This window comes from Rhinoderma darwinii, chromosome 2, assembly GCF_050947455.1.
Source record: "Rhinoderma darwinii isolate aRhiDar2 chromosome 2, aRhiDar2.hap1, whole genome shotgun sequence".
NCBI classification, from domain to species: domain Eukaryota; kingdom Metazoa; phylum Chordata; class Amphibia; order Anura; family Rhinodermatidae; genus Rhinoderma; species Rhinoderma darwinii.
The window spans coordinates 211,563,647-211,581,972 of record NC_134688.1 but is presented as its reverse complement, the minus strand read 5'-3'; the positions used below and the strand labels follow the sequence as shown (position 1 = coordinate 211,581,972).

At 41.6% G+C, this 18,326-nt stretch overlaps 1 protein-coding gene across 2 annotated transcripts in view; it reads right to left on the bottom strand.

Moving 5' to 3' along the window:
- ALCAM (activated leukocyte cell adhesion molecule) overlaps nucleotides 1-17,924 on the bottom strand; it is a 98,954-nt gene extending 81,030 nt beyond the window's left edge. The window contains exon 1 of one of the 2 annotated variants that reach the window (XM_075852806.1): nucleotides 17,210-17,924. In XM_075852806.1, the coding sequence (XP_075708921.1) occupies nucleotides 17,210-17,267 (58 nt within the window). In that variant the 5' untranslated portion in view covers nucleotides 17,268-17,924. The remainder of the gene's footprint in view (nucleotides 1-17,209) is intronic. The other variant, XM_075852805.1, reaches the window with a different exon arrangement.
- Between the last annotated feature and the right edge of the window lie 402 nt (nucleotides 17,925-18,326).

Genomic DNA, 18,326 nt, shown 5'->3' with positions numbered 1-18,326 from the left:
CTGGGCAATTAATCGAAAAATAACCGAAAATCAGCACAGATAACCAACGTCATCTTCGCATTTCGGGTTTTTTCGGTTCGGTTATTACATGCAGCCCAGCCTCTGCCGTCAGTAACTGTATGCTATCCAATTGGAATCGCTGATAAAGTCCCCATACTTTCTGCTTTGTTACGTCAGCTTCCTCTCTGCTGCCGTCACTGCTCACCCCCACCCCCGACGGTCCCCATGCATTCTGCTTGTGTACAAAACAAAGCAAAAAGCATGGGGACCGTCTGGGGGGGGGGGGGGGGTGAGCGGTGACCGCATGAAGAGAGGCAGCGTACATTGCGCACAGAGCGCGGCCTGACCGCCTCTGGCGACATACAGTATGTGAAAAAGGCCTGCGATTCCTATCTTATTAATTCTGCTACTCTTCAATGTTTGTGTACTTTTCTTGATGCTGAAAAGAAGCTGGGTGGAAGAACCTCGAAGATTAAGAACACACTAGTCAAGAAGAACCTGAATTTGAGATGCCTCAGCCAGTGGAATGGTATACTACTGTATATAATATATACCCCCTGAGCCTGCCTGCTGTATAATATATATGCTGTATGTATACCCCCTGGCTCTAAACCTTTTGTATACTAATAGTATACAGCAGACTCAGGGGGTATATTATATACTAGTAATATACGTGTGGTCTAAATAATCATAATCGATGTTACATGTTCAATTAATCGTGATCTTGATTTAGGTCGTAATTGCCCAGCCCTAGTAGTGGTTATTATTATTTCATTTATATTTAATGGTATAAAAAGGACTCAAAAAGGTTTGAGCTTGAAATTCTTACTGTTCATTCAACCCTCTATTCTAGGCATCTGGTTTCTAAGGCTAGTGACTACGTGCAAAAGACTAAGCAGAGGACAAACGGAGGATAAAAATGCATCAAGAGTTTGTTTGTGTTCATAAGATGTCCGCTAAAATAAAAAATGTGGTTTTGAAATTAATGGGATTGGGATATAGAAATTAAATCCATAGATGCCCAACCTAAAACATAATGAAATATAAAATATGGCAATCGTTATGCAGATTAGCAGATTTCACTGTGTACAGAGCAGAACAAGGAGGACTGATCTGCATGTCTACACAAAGGCTCAACTGGCAGAACCAGGGTGCCCACACAAAAGGCACATCCGGAAAATCTAGTAGACTGTATTTGTTCCTAACCTTATGCAAACATTGAACTCAAGCATTTTGTCTAAGTGATTTGCAAACAAAGGAGAATACGGGGAGGAATATAAAATGCATCAAATGGATTCCTGTTGCAAAGTGTCACATATTGTATAATAAAGGCTACATGAGCTGGGCAATTATGACCTAAATCAAAATCACGATTAATTGAACATGTAACCGCGATTACAATTAATGAGCCATTATTTAGGCCACACTATTTGGATGCTATGCCATTGAATTAATATTTATTTTGAGCATGCTGTATACTACGGTGTATAATATACCCGCTGACACTGCCCCCACACAGTATATTGCCCCCCACACAGCATAATGTCCCCATAGCTGCCCCAACACAATATAACATCATAGCTGCCCCCACATAGCATATTGCCCCTATAACTGCCCCACAGATTATAATGCCCCTATAACTGCTTTCACACAGTATAATGACCCCATAGCTGCCAAAACACATTATAATGCACCCATAACTGTCTTCCACATTAGATGCAACTGCATCGGTGTCCTGAAGAGGCAGATAGTTTAAACCCGAGAAAAAATAATTGATAAAAGAGAAAATTGCAATAGGACGTTGATTAATTGCGCTGAATTTCGATTTGTTTTCGATTAAATGCCCAGCCCTACTACATGTCATTGCTGATCATGACAAAAAGGCTCTGAACTTTTGTGTGCTGTTACACACATTAAACGTTACATTAGACACTTAAAAGATTACAAATTTAAGGAAGTTAGGCCAAGGCCAGGTGTACACGTTCAGAAAACAGCCAGAATTTAGGCAGGAATTCCACACCTAAATCCGGTCAGAATCCGTTTACATTCTGCGGACAAAGCGTGTGAATTGGGCTAGTTTATACCCCATTCACACACAATAATGAACGTGCTGCTGATTTATCATTGTAGATCTACAGCATGCAGATTATCGTGATACCTGAAAAAAAAATCTCCCAATGTACCTTAGTTGTTGCTAAAGTTTTTCTTGTTTGCACACTCAACTTTTTTACAAGCATATACATTTTAGCCCACAAGTGTGGACCGTATAGATCCAAGTGGGGTGCCATATATCGGACAAAGTTAAAATATAGGGCATTTGGTGGAGCATTCCACCTATTTTTTTTTTTTTAAAGAAGACTAACCATAAAAATGCCTTGAGATGCATAGAGGCTGTATTTGGGATTAGTGCATGAGGCTCAACGGTAATTGGAAAGTGCCTCAAAACAATGCAAAAAAGAAAAAAAAAAAAAGAATATAAAGGCATAAAAGATGTAGAAAAGCTATTGCAAAGGAGAACGAGACTTTATTTCTGCATTTTTTTCTGAGGTTTTTACAAAGATCTGCTGTTAAAACACCACGTGTGAACATATCCTAATGCAGATTGGTAAATGTAAGCAGTGACATGGTTTGTGGGCAACAGCTACTTTTTTCTTTTGCATCTCCTCCACTGTCTCAAGTTCCATTTGCTGTTCAGTATGACTGAACCATAACCTAAAGACATTCTCTGTCAGTGCTTTCTTATAGCTCATTCACAATTGTTCAAACAGATTGTAGAACTTATAACTGAATATAGGAAACAGACAACAGATTATATTTCGTGCTGAATTTGATCTGTGATTGATGATATGTCCAATATGGAGATAAAGCCAAAATGTAAACAGAAATCATTGTCGGCAGTACATCTTCCTGTGTAGACAGGAAGTCGTGATATCACAATGATTGAAACGCATGGGGATGAGCGATCATAGGAACAATTGATCATCCCCATACATTAATGATAATAGCTCCTTCTGAAAGGAGCAAACAAGTGCCGATCAAAGAGCTGTCTCAATGATCGGTGCTTGTTTTTACGGCCCATATTGGTCGGTGTAAATGGACCATCAGGCACACGCACACTTGGACCAATTACATAAGAAACCAATTATTCCATCAGTAAGTTTTTGGAATATAGGAGGAAACCCACACAGACAAAAGGGAGAACATACAAACTCCATGCAGATGTTGCTCTTGCTGATTGATACCTAAGAACCCGTTGCTGCAAGGCAACATTGCTAACCACTGAGCCACGATGGTTGGTCAAGCATAGGTTGAGTTCTAATTGGAACTTTTCGTTTCATTGGAGCGTGTTATTGCTAGTAAATCCATAGTCAAACACTGAAAGTAACGTCTTACCATCATGAACAAAGTGCTAAACTGCATTAATAATGGAGGGGGGGGGGCGCGGTTATCAGAATTAACACCTTTAAATTAGGTCACTGAACACACTTATTTTTAATTCCATCATTAACGCTTATTAAATTATGTCAAGTATAAATTCTTTAATGAATGATGTCAAGCACATCTGAAACATGTTAACTACAAAATTGAGTTGAGAATATTACCATGCGATGTACTGAGCTGAGCCTTGCAACTACTGAAAGCAATTTCAAGTCTGTATATTTGCAGTATATTCGTATACACCTTACAGGCATGGGCCCAGTATGCTTCTAGAACCAAAAGCTTGCAGTAGTGATAAACCTAGTCATTTGGAAAAGAACGGGTTACATGGTGAAATCCTATTCCATAAAGAAATGGTTGATCTGTATACTCTTGAACGGCTCACAAGTTGTCACTGGCAAAAACGCCTCCACCTCCCATTGAAATCAATGGGAGGCAATTTCGGCCGTTTATTGCTGTTGTTTCTGCCGGAAAAAACGCAGCAAAAAAAACTCAGTATGAACAGGGCTTAGGTTATGCAAACCTCCGAAATAAATTATTTTTATTTAAAAAAAAGTCAGTATTACTTTTTGGAATACAGCTGCTCTCTATTCTGTATACAAAGCAACTGTATCATGCTCTAAGACCTGAATTAGGATCCACCTGTAATTGATTACATATAAGTTATGAACTTACATGTGATGGATAACAAGTGGAACCTGCGTGTCAGAGACACGAAGGACCCGCTGACACTGAACCAGTCCCTCGGACCTGACGGATGCAGGATTCAGCAGAAGATACAGCTGCCCTGTATAGAGAATGCAGAGTAGCTCTATCTCAAAAAGTAAAAATAATTTTTAACTAAAAACTAATTATAAAGTTGCACAAAACACACTGATTGACCTTTTTAGTAAAAAAAAAAAAATCCCTTTCAAAGGTTTACAAAGTTGTCAAATTTTACTTGGCGGTTGCAGAGCTCTACATGTTGTTCTTGTACAGTTGAAGCCTGCAGATGTAGCGGAGCTCAGTTAACTTGCAGAATGGAGGTTGGGTAGCAGACATGCCCCCAGGCTCATGAAGTATGCTGTCACATATGGTTATGGGCCCTCATGTCCTCTGACTATTGGTTAATAATTTCCCTTTAGTAACCAAAAGTCATGTGTTCTGCCACATTATCTGTATCGTGTTTTATTTATGACGGGTCAGGGGAAGGAACTAAAAAGGTACTTTTACACCGGCCAAGTTTGGCCGATGCAACAAGCGCCGATCAACGATACAGCTCGTTACTACGATCGCTCGTCCGCATACACTTTTGTCGGAAGAACGTCTCCCTGTTTACACAGGGAGATATGCTGCTGACGACGATAATATTTAAGACATTTAAAACTATACGATCAGCAGATGAATGAGCGTTTGCTCGTTCATCTGCTGATCGCTGTCCTGCTTACACAGAACAATTATCGAGATGAGCGTTCTGTGAACGGTCATTTGTCCGATAATTGGCCAGTGTAAAAGGGCCTTAAAGAGGCTCTGTCACCACATTATAAGTGGCCTATATTGTACATGATGTGATCGGTGCTGTAATGTAGATTACATCAGTGTTTTTTTATTTCGAAAAATGATCATTTTTGACGGAGTTATGACCTATATTAGCTTTATGCTAATGAGTTTCTTAATGAACAACTGGGCGTGTTTTACTATATGGCCAAGTGGGCGTTGTACAGAGGAGTGTATGACGCTGACCAATCAGTGACCAATCAGCGTCATACACTTCTCTCCATTCATTTACACAGCACATAGCGATATAGCTATATCGCTATGTGCAACCACATGAACACACTATAACGTTACTGCAGTGTCCTGACAATGAATACACATTACCTCCAGCCAGGACGTGATGTGTATTCAGAATTCTGACAGCACAGCGAGATCTCACTGTAAATGACAGTTTACAGCGTAATCTCACGAGACTACGCCTGCTATGCTGTAAATCACAGAGAAGTGCAGGGAAGTGGTCAGGATTCTGAATACACATCACGTCTTGGCTGGAGGTAATGTATACACTACAGTAACGTTATAGTGTGTGTGTATGTGGCTGCACATAGCGATATAGCTATATCACTATCTGCAGTGTAAATGAATGGAGAGAAGTGTATGACGCTGATTGGTCAGTGTCATACACTCCTTTGTACAACGCCCAATTGGCCAAAATGTAAAACACGCCCAGTTTTCCATTGAGAAACTCATTAGCATAAAGCGAATATAGGTCATAACTTCGTCAAAAATGATTGTTTTTCTAAATAAAATAAAAAAACTGCTGTAATCTACATTACAGCACCGATCACATCATGTACAATATAGGCCACTTATAATGTGGTGACAGAGCCTCTTTAAAGGGAACCTGTCACCAGCATTTCACCTATTAAACCAGCAATTCCTGGTGGCAGTGGGTGAAAAATAATTTCTATATAACCTATAATTGTCTTCTTAGTCGGCTCTGCAGCTTTAGTATTCAGTTTTTTTAGTGTTCCCACATCTTATGCTAATGAGCAGAAAAGAGTCAAATCTTCGTAAGAAAAGTCATATCTTCATTCCTCAAGTCTTTCCGAGTTTACCCCGCCTCCTTACTTTTGATGGACAGCTCCTCGCCACACAAAATCCTGAGCTTACGCATTGATGCCCTATTCTGGTATGTGCGTACAACAGGACACCGGGTTATTACGATAAAAGGCGCAAAATGTTTGCAGACCGTTATTTACAGCCGGAGGAGGAGTTTAGGAGAGGGGATAACGGCAATGAACTTTTGATAGCAGCGGCCAGTGAGGGATAAGTAAAGTTCAATAGGTGAAATGCTGGTGACGGGTTCCCTTTAAGGATATAGCCGATGTGCTCCTACTCATCTTCACAGCTTCTTTCATTCAGAGTGATAACGTAATAAAGGAAGGCCTTATTCACACGAACGTGTACTACGTTCGTGATACGCACGTGAAAATCACGCACGTCGCACGGACCTATGTTAGTGAATGGGGCCGTTCAGACCGTCCGTGATTATCACACAGCGTGTGTCCACTGCATAAAACTCACGACATGTCCTATACTTGTCAGTTTTTCGCGCATCACGCACCCATTGAAGTCAATGGGTGCGTGAAAATTACGCACGGCACACGGAAGCACTTCCGTGTGACGCGCGTGATTTGCGCAACTGTAGATATAGAAATAAAGGAAAAAATAAAAGCACTTCCTTCATTTCTTTTTCTAAACTTCAAAACCGCGTTTCATAAGAATGGCATATGCGTGAAAATCACGCAGCCACGCAGCACATACTGATGACACACGCAATTGCAACACGCAAAAAACTAATTTTTTTTGTGTGCAAAACGCACACGTTCGTGTGAATAAGGCCTAAAGCATGCCACTAGAGATTTTGGAATGCCAATATATACCATTTTAAGATGACTGTTGGCGCTTTTTCGCGATCACTAATTTTGACAGATGCCGGCCATCTGTGAGAAAGCTAATCTGCTGTGCAGGATTTTTTTTTTAGTTGTCGGGTGTAGTCGTTATAAAATAGTTTACGATAAACGACAGACCTGCATCAATGAGGCTGGGTTTACATGTTGCATTTTTGAACCGTAAGGGCATGCCCACACGTGGCGGAATTCCTCCGCAACTGTCCGCATCAATGCCGCACCTAATCCGGGTTGCGGATTACGGCTGCGGATCTGCCCAAAATGTGCAGTAAATTGATGCGGACTAGCTGCTGCGGACTGCGGGAAAAGTGCTTCCCTTCTCTGTATCAGTGCAGGATAGAGAGAAGGGACAGCACTTTCCCTAGTGAAAGTAAAAGAATTTCATACTTACCGGCCGTTGTCTTGGTGACGCGTCCCTCTTTCGGCATCCAGTCCTACCTCCCTGGATGACGCGGCAGTCCATGTGACCGCTGCAGCCTGTGATTGGCTGCAGCCGTCACTAAGACTGAAACGTCATCCTGGGAAGCCGGACTGGAGACAGAAGCAGGGAGTTCTCGGTAAGTATGAACTTCTATTTTTTTACAGGTTGCTGTATATTGGGATCGGTAGTCACTGTCCAGGGTGCAGAAACAGTTACTGCCGATCGCTTAACTCTTTCAGCACCCTGGACAGTGACTATTTACTGACGTCTCCTAGCAACGCTCCCGTAATTCCGGGAGCCCCATTGACTTCCTCAGTCTGGCTGTAGACCTAGAAATACATAGGTCCAGCCAGAATGAAGAAATTTCATGTCAAAAAAGCAAGACGCATCCGCAGCACACATAACATGTGCATGACAGCTGCGGACTTCATTGCGGAACTTAGAATCTCCATTGAAGTCAATGGAGAAATTCCGCCATGAGTCCGCAACCAGTCCGCCACTGCTCCGCAACAGACAGAGCATGCTGCGGACACCAAATTCCGCTCCGCACCCTATGCTCCGCAGCGGAATTTTACTCAACGTCTAAACGAACACTTCTAAATTAAAGTGGAAGTCAATGGAGAAACGGCTCCGCTACGGATTAACGCTGCGGAGTGTCCGCAGCGGAATTCAAGTGCAATTCCGCCACGTGTGAACCCAGCCTTAAAAAGAAAAAAAAACATTTAAAAAAAATGCATGAGATTTTTGTAAAAACACGTTTTGCTTTTTTGTTTTTTAATTACCCACGCCTTTTGCAAAGTGTTTCAGCAGTAATCTGGTTTTAAGTTTACTAGTTATAGGCTTACAGCAGAAATACTTTGTAAAACGCTTGAGTAATTATAAATCACATGTGTTTTTCTTTCCAACTGTTCAAAAATGTAACAAAAAACACAACATAAAACGTAACATGTGAACCCAGCCTAAAAGCCCAGACCAGGCCACAGTTCAAGGCAGAGATCAATCAGCGGTTTGTCATTTTAACTAATGGCGTTGTCGTCCAAAATGACAGCCTTCAGAGACCAACCATGAATGACAGGTCAGAAAACTGCAGTCTGAAATCACTAGCTACTTTCAGGTAGATGTAATACAGCTCTGTGCAAGAATCATTAAATGGCAAGTGCTGGATAGGATCCAGTCGTGTAGTCAGGAAAACATTTCCCAAAAGGTTTGCGAAATATAATGCTCAAGCGAAGGTGTGAATAAGTTCTTAAAATAATTCTGTAGGTTTACCTGCAGTCCTTTGTTAGGCTACAGACAACACAATGTATTACTACAATGATTAATTATGAACGAGAAACCAATGTATGCTGCTTTTACAAACGGAGGTCTGCTACATCTATATATTTGAAATGGAAAGCTTTTCGATTTAATTCAATGCATCTTTCTTCATATAGGATTCTGTGTGATACTACAGCAATTTTGTCAAGTAAAAATAACAAAAAATTAGATATTTCGACAACTTAAAAAAAAAAAAAAAAAGAGAACTCTGAGCAAATACACAAATTTCTTCTCTTTAAAAACAGCATGATACTATGGACTCCAATTAACTACTGCAATGCAGCCAGCATAACATTACTGAATGGGCTGTGGAAGGACCAGTCGCCACAAACCTATCAGGAGGTAAAGAACAAATTTCTGCATTTTTGCCACAATTTTTTTCTTGCCGTTTGCTCATGGAAATTAGTAAAAGAAAGTGTATAGACATACGTCCATCCAGTTCCGCCTATTATTCTTATTTTGCAATGTTGATCCAGAGAAAGGCAGAATAAACCCCTGGATAAACGACATCTATTAGTAATCTAGTAAACAAAACTTGTAATATTACACTCAAGAAAAAGACATCCAGGCCTCTCAAACTCTTCCAGTGAATTAACCATAACCACCACTTCCTACGGCAGAAAGTTCCAAAGCCTCACTGCTCTTACTATAAAGAATTCCCATCGATGTTTATACACATAAATACAGATACACAGGACCATGTGATTCTGCACTATGAGACTTTGCTCTCTGGTCTAAGGGATCATGCACACAGCCACATTACAGATCCGTTTCTGAGACAAAACTGTAGGCTTCTATAAAGACTTACGAGGCCTATACTGTACCTTTGTATGCCTTTTAATACAGACTCAGTACAAATCTGACAGATCAAACATCACAGCATCCTCCAGTGGACCTGGCATATTCCTCTAGAAGCACTGCGACACAGCCTGTGCGGCTCCGCACTAAGAGCACCGGGCTCTATTTTAGATCTTATGTGTACAGCGGTATTACGGCTCCATTGTGTAATAGGGCTCCCCATTTTAGAGAATGTACTGTACCATCGCATGCCTCGGATTTTTATAAATTGCGGCATGCTCCATGGAGTGCTGTATTCTAGTATTGCTTCTAAGGTAGAATATCTCCATACATATGGCACCTGACAGAGCCTATACGGCAGAACCCAGAGGCAATGCGGTTCCGTACTAGAGAGCTTTACAGTGTCTGTGCACTAATGGCTCCGTGTACACGGCTCCGACGTGTACATTGGGGATAAGAGTTGATTCTTTATCCTCATTCAGAAAATTCCTAGTTGTGACGTTATAACTACATAGGGCCAGCACTATTTTTGCACTATTGGGTGCCACTATAATCATATTGTTTTCCTAATGAAAGAATAGATCATTTTTAGAGGGAAGTTTAGAACAGATTGCGAAAATTGAATTCATGTACAATTTTCACACCTATACCATCTGCTTTCTCATGTGACTATATCTTCCTTTTGCCTGCAGCATCTAGTAGAAGTAATCGCCAAATAGAGAATACAAACCATTTCTAAACAGAACTTTTGTCAATGGAGAAGTAAATTGGTTTCATGAACTGCATACGTGAAACCTAAGGTTGGGTTTTCATGGAGAAATGTACTCGCTAGATTTCCTTATCAAACGGTCAGTCAAAGCTCTGAATTTGCATAATGAGATATTTTCTTCATAGGAGAAGTGGGTTTAGTAAACATTACAAAGACACGCCCAATTCCCATACGTTCGGTGATCCGGTTTTATTTTCCTCTGGCGTGGTACAGAAACACGGAAGGGAAACTGATGCCAGGACTAATTCCATTCTTTCCTATGGGAGTAGTTTTGGCATCCGATGCATCAGTTGTGACAGACTGAAAAATGTTGTACAGATGTAGCAGACTTTATCTTGACTTGTAACGCATTAAATACACAGCGGAAAGAGCCTTTATCTTGACTTTTTCAATGGCTTTTGTTGTGTGATATCACGCTGCAGCAAGTTATCAGAGTCAAGATAAAGATGGCTACATCCGTATGCACAACTTTGCCATCAATTCTTGTACCCAGCTCACAACAACTGGCCAGACACAAGTGATGTGTGAACGCAGCCTAGCTGATTTATTACAGTCCATTTCTGTGAACCGTCCTAATAAGGTTACGTTTCTTTTATAGTGAACGCTCATGCTCTAAATCAGAACAGGGAAACCATATGAAAATGATACGGCAGGGTATTCATAATAAAACATTATCACCCATGTTCACTCCAGGCAGGAAACGTGATATCTGCACCACGCTCAGAAGTTGGAACGGCTGGGTGGTCCTCGAATACATTGTCCAGTTCTCAACACAGAAACAGAGAAAGATAGACTGTTTGCTCTTTGTGTAAGGCAGATATGATTATTCAAGACAGAGCCCAGAATAGTAACTTGATCTCAAGTCTCCCCTGTGCGCTGCTTCTTATCCTGCTGTCCTCTCCTGTAATATAAATATTCTAACTACAGGACAGCTTGCAAAAATATTGAACATTAACTAGAACCATACACCAGACGTTTTTTAAACACTTTCATTCACATTATATTAAAATGATTGCAAACGGAATTGGAATATGAAGAGAAAGTTGGAATTACAGTATAGCCGTGGTGCAGGCACTAAAGATTTTATCCAGACCAAACAGCATGGGGTTCACTTCTACAAATGTCTGCGGCAACATACTGTCAGAGGTACATGTAAACACTTTAAATCATTACAGCGGCTCAGTAAAAATGACCCCACAATGCTAGGAAAATGGAACAAACTAGAGGAGGGTGCAGCTTAACAATGCTATAGACCACACACTGATCGAATTAAAAGATCAAACCATTCTGCTTGACAAATATTTAAGATGATATCATAAGGATGGTCAGCAGAATTGTGACCACCTATAGGTGGCGGAACATTACAGAGCGGTAACAGTCTGCGTCCAATCTAGATCTGAATAAACTGCATGTACAAAAGGCGCATCATAAAAAGGATGAAGTCAGGCACAAGCCAACAGTATAACCAAGAAATATCCACACAATTATGCCAGCTTTCTTACATAAATGCATTAAAATGGACGGTATTTATAAAACCCCTGCCCCACTTTTTACTATGTGCCACACTTATAATTGTATCGGTAAAGCCAGCGAGGTTTCACAATTGCACTTGGTTCGAAAGATTAGCGCCTCGTGAACATGGGTGTATTTGGAATCCGTATCACACGTCGAGTACTCTATCAAGCTCCATCAGATGCCATACAACAGATTAAATTCTCCTTTACAAGCACCGATTGGTCTGTGATACGGAATCTCACACGGAAGTAACCGGCCTGTGTACTAACATGTTGTCCACATTGCCTTGACCATGGCTGGCAGTGATTGGCTGCTGCAGTCATATGATACCCGAATAGCTAATGAGTCAAAAGAATTTCCTAATTGAAAAGCTTTTGATTTTACAGCCACACGGAGAATGGCTTAACCATGACTATTTTAGAAAGATTTCCTGCTTTATTCAAATAAAACTCGTTTTTGCAGAAGGATGTTATTTCACTTTGTGATATACTTTGTCTCAATTTCTCACAATCAAGATCTCCACTTGCAGGAAGTGAATGGAAATATCTTAATTCCTTAAAAAAACATGTTCACCTAGTTGGAATTACACCCTACTTGGTATTTTATTGATGTAAACAATGAATGCTTTTAGTCAATAACTACCACCAGAAAACTTAAAAAATGTAGGGGGAAGTACAATGTAAGATTAGAATGTAACATAAAATCAGAATACCCCTTTAAAGAGCATCTGTCACTAAAATGTCTTCAGAGCAATCATTGTAGAGTGACATGATAAATATATTCTGCACTGTACTATTTGATTTTCTTCCAGTAACTTACACTGCAGCTGTGCAGTATCTTAACAAAATGGCTGCGGATGGATATTTATTAGGCGCTCCGCCCTTGTCCAGTCTATACACAGGGCACTTACACAAAGCACTTGAGATACAAACTCATATAGAATAGTACTGTAAGGGCCCATTATATCAAAAGGGTTATGTGAGAAGTGGGCTCGGTACTTCGTAGCACAGCGGGCCAATAGCTGGCATACAACCGGGCTGTACAGGTTATCATGCCCAATACTACACCATATCAATAGGAGTTTCCTCTAAGCCCATAAACTGTAGGTATATACATTGTGCTGTCCCACAAATAACAAGATGGCGTCATTACACGCCCGCACAGAGTAACGATGTAAACTGTCATCCATAAGTGATGTCAGGTTCTCAGCTCATAGGGCAGATAATAAATAACCCTGGGGTACTGGTACATCTGTGTCCCGGCTCTACACGCACCCCCATTATTACCTGTCCGGAGAGTGGCCACACACAGCACAAACACAGGAGGGTACTCGCTGCCATGACCCAAGATACCACAACAACAGGCTGTTGAGATTTATCGCTCGCTACAAAAAAAAAAGTGTCTAGGTCTAGCCCTACGCTTACAAACCAATGTTTGGAATTGGGCAATAGTGAAGATAACTGTAAAATCCAGAAATTAATAATGGGAAAAAACTAAAAACAGAAGGAGAACAAACATATTTGTCAGTCTGCAAGGACTTCTGCAGATCTCTGAAGCAGTTCTTCAACTCCTTATATTGTCAATGTTTAGAAGGAGCTTGATCACATATAGCAGTAAGTGAATCTGTCTATTGCTGCAATTTACCATCCAGCAGAAAACAGCATCCTATGGATATGCCATAAACGTCTTTTATTGGAATACCCCTTTAATAAGCTTGATACATCTTACGGCTCAATGCCATCTATAACCGTCTCCACCCCACTTAAAAACTGTGCGTTTGCAAACAGAATACAACTCTGCGCCAATGTCGGGACCAGATGGAGTACCATGAGTTTATTAAACTCTCTGAAAGCCTTCTTTGGGAAAGGATTTTCTGACCTAGAATGGGATCTAATCCCACCCGTGGCTCTAAATGTACAGCCCTGGTAAAGAACTAGAATATGCTTGGGTGTCTAATGTAGCCTAATAAATACTATTAAGAACCATAATAATAATAATAGTTCTGTACCCAGTTGGAGATGTGATGCAGTTGTCAGGACGCGTCCTTAATTATTTTGATGTGTTCAACACAAATAGAATCCATCTGTTTTTTCTCTGTAATTTTGTCCACAGATAAGAAATAGAGCGATAAGAAACATTGGACAATACCGATTTAAGCCACTAAAATGGCGAAATTGAAGAAGGGTAACATATAAGTACCTAAAAAAAAAATGGAGTAATGGGGAAAGAAAACATTGAAACTTATTGCAAGTGGTTCATCATTCCTCTAGGGACTCACAAGGTCATTATATGCAAACGCCTACCCTTTTTTAATAGTTATATCTTTTCATTCTTATTTTTACTAATTTTGTACTATCTAAACTAAATTAGCCCTGAAACTTGTTACACCCTGGACTTATCCTATCCACATGTTACTCAGTTCTAAGCAGCGGGGGCTTTTCACAGCATGATGTCATGACTGCGTGTCCTTACAGTTCAGACTAGTCCCTATGTTGCTTTGCTGCATAGAGCTTAACTTGTCATCTATTACAAGTGTTCCATTTTTATCTTACATTGTAATGGTTTTCATGCCACCATTGTTATCTTTATTGATGTAAGAGCAGGCTCCACAGTCTAACGCAGACCTTACATTTAGAGATCTATTCGCTGTATAGTTTCCAATCATTCCTTTTCTATTAAATGTATATGTAAGTCAACCTACTGGTGTTTAACATACATCTGTCACATTACTGCACTGTTGAATTTTAATCCTTACATTTCCTCTAACTTGTATTGGCATTTTTGTCACAGTGAATTGCAAAGCCTTTGTGAAAAGATACATTTCACTGCCAGGAGACTGTTTCATATAGTTATATAGCTCCGACTAGTAAAGTAGAACAGAGAAAATACATTACTTCGCAGCCACAGTCCACTGAACTACAAGAAAGTAGATCCAGGTTTAAAATATAAATAGCCCCCAGACAAATCATGTGTAAACCTCTCCAGTTCTTTTATAGAAAATAAAGCCGACAAGCGTTATTATACTGGAAACCTGGACCATAGCACACAAATGAATAGGACATAACCGTTCGTATCTAAAGTAGCATTTCCACAAGGCTGGTTAGCACAGAACTGCAGTACATGGTTCTCACACCATGCAGCCCCCCCCCCCCTTTACCATAGCCCATACACGTAAATAAAGACCCGGTTACTTTGATAACGTATATTCTTTCACATAACGTAAGTTCACTTTTCACTTCTATCACCTGGATCATTTTGTGATGTGACTTTTCACGAAGTGCAGGAGACACACCCTTGTGGGGCCTACTATATATTATCGCAACGTCAACTCCAATGCGATTCTAAACGTCTCCACACCTCCAATTTTTCACCTCGGTTAAACAAAGATATGCTTTTAAGAAAGGAGAATTGAAAGCCAACAGGAAGAGAATCAATAGAATGAAACTAAATGGGAACAAAACTGTTTCTTAATATCAAACCACAGAGAGAAGTGAACACATTCTCCTAATGAATGAAATGGCCAGCTGACGTAACTACTAGTCATCTTATACTATGCTCCAGAACATACACTGGAAAGCAGCACACCCTTATAGATTTTCATAAAAACGTATCAGGACCAGAAACTTCATTTACAAACAGCAGAAATTTGGTTTTTATTGTGGTGAATTCCTAAATTCAAATCATAGCGTTATACAACCCACCTCCACTAGTTGGCAGTATTGTTACAGCCTAGGCAACGCTGTCTAAGCAAAGCAGCTGTAATGATTTTGTAGGATTCATTGTTACTTTTCCAAAAAATTGCTTCAAATCTTTTGCAATCACAAATATATAAATACAACTGATATTTTCACGTGAAACATCCATGCGAAGCCATTATTATACAACTCAACTATTATTTGTGGTAATTGTTTCTACCACTAAAAATATACAAATGTCTATATAATTTATGAGGAATTAGAAAAAAAAAGTGTAATTTCTCAAAGGAGAGAGAGTAAAATGCAGTGCGATAACTGTGCACTATACTGGCTCCACGGATTACAGCCCCCAAATTGCTTTACAATACTGGAGAGATGGATGCTGCTGTTAAATTCGGAAATAAAATTGTTTTATGGCCCACTAGCACAGACAGTTGGAGATGAGAGCACTGGAAGATCAAGTAGCAGATATATGGCCACAAATCTCCACGCTGCCTGCCTTTCACCCAGGAGGAATCCATGCTTTTATTTATACCGTGGTGACTGACTACAGCCATTATCTTAAATTCTTTAACCGGTGTAGCATCCCCCAAATAATTCCAAAATGATCCGGTCCCAGGTGGAGCAGAAACATGTTCTCTCCTTATCTCTGCATTCTTCTCACACCAGCACAAGTTGTTGAAACGTTCATTTACACCTAGTAGTCAAACCAGAAAAGCAGCTTTGGTGAGACTTTTTTTTTTTTTTCCGTTGCTCTTTTGTCTTTTGCGCTTAGAAACGGTGGAGTTTCAGGACTTCAAGAAAAAAAGAAGAGTAAACAAGTTGAGCACAAGGAAAAGCAAATGTTAGTCTTTTAAGGCAAGGGAGAATCAAACCTGAATGTGCGACTCCCAAGAGTAGATCATGGATTACACAGCAGGGGGGGTCAAACTGGGCACTAGGATTTGGTCAGATCTGGTAAGTCTAGGTGACCCTATTACCAGTGCCTGGTAACAAGCAGAAGAACCCATTGACAAGAGCACACAAATCAAATGAGGATCCCGCAGTGTCAATTGGGATTCTGCCATTCCCTAGCAATAAGGATCTGAGAGTTTACAGGCAATGGAGATCAATCACTTTCACATACAATAAAAAGGTCCAGGTATGGAATGCCTTATAATAACAAATATGTATGTAATGGCTTATAATAACAAATATGACAACAAATATTAGTAAATAATCATATTTAGATAACATGGGTATCTAAAGGGACTGGCAGGACAGATTATACACTTGGCTTGTACAGCACATCAGTTTACTGTATGGGGCTGCAATTCATACAGCTCGGAGACCAAATAATGGCATGAATGTGGGGGAGGGGCCATTATTTGGGTGGCAAAGGTGGAAAGTTGAATGTGCAGGGAGAACAAAGGCTTGATGTGGGAGGCATCCTGTACACAGGGCACTTACACAAAGCACTTGAGCTACAGTACGTTTGTAGGTGCCCATTATATCCAACAGGTTAAGTAAGAAGCGGGCTCGGTACTTGGTAGGAGAGCGGGCCAGTAGCTGGCATACAACCGGGCTGTACAGGTTATCATGCCCAATACTACACCATATCAATAGGAGTCTCCTCTAAGCCCATAAACTGCAGATATATACGTCGTGCTGCCCCACAAATACAAGCATGGCGTCATTACAGAGTAACGATATAAACTTTTATCCATACGTGATGTAAGTTTCTCAGCTCATAGGGCACAATAAATGACGCAGGGGTACGGGGGCATCTCTACCCCCGGCTCCACACACACGTATCCCCCATTATTACCTGTCCGGAGAGTGGCCGCACACAGCACACACACGGTCAGGAGGGTACTCGCTGCCATGACCCAAGATCCCACAACAAACAGGCTGATGAAGATGAGTTGCCCGGACCGGCCGGGGTGGCACCTGTTGCACTAGCGTCCCAGGGTATAGATGCTCTTGCCGTCCCTGGCAAGGGAATCACGCTGCGCCGCAGTCACCAAATGCCACACTCCTGCTGCCCTCCTCACTCGTGTGTATCATAGAGGACACACGCGTCCCGGGGGTTTCCAGTAATAACACACAACTGCAATCCGGTAGAAGACGCAGTAGCAGGTCGGTGGGTTCCGGCAGGTGCTGTGCACACACAGGGAGGCTCAGTCCCGCAGCCGCTGCTCCCTCACACTGACTCCAGCTCTCCCTCCTCTAAGCACAGCCTGCCTACGCGCGCTCCTGATACAATGCGCGGGCACTGAAAATCACTCTCCTGTGGTGCGGACAGGGCACGACGTGAGCGCGCACAAACTTTCCCAGGTGTCGCCCCTCCTCTCACTGAGTGACCTTACACAATGTACGAATAAGCACGAAAGTGAAGCAATATATGCTGAGTTGTACTGGTCGCCTTGTCACAAGCACCCGGCACACACCACCGGGTACACGTTCCCCCCAAGCACTGTCCCCTTATAGGATATGAGCTGCAGGTGTCGGGCTGCGCGCTCCCGTCTACCGGCAGGTGTCTGCAGCTGTCCTCCTTGCGGCGCTGCAGGACCTCGAGTGGAGAACAGCTGAGCGCGGCGACAACGCTTGTACGCGCGCGGAACACACTCCTAGCCCTTTCGTGCCCCCTATCCTACTGTAACAATGGGACAGTCCCAGCAGTAACACTGCACCTGAACAGCTTCTTCCACACATTCAGGGGGCGGCGGCGGCTGCCAATAACTGTCATTTACAGGCTGTTCTAGTCTCAGCTCACTATTGACGTATATGAGCGGTGTGTCCGCTGTACTGTGACTGTTCCGGGAGATGCCCGGCAGCTGTGTGGCGTCGGCGGCTATGATTACAGGTGCTAGACCGGACAAGCAGATATTGTAGCTGATCGGGACCGGCCACAGACAGTGCTGTGAGTCACATTCCCTGGTGTC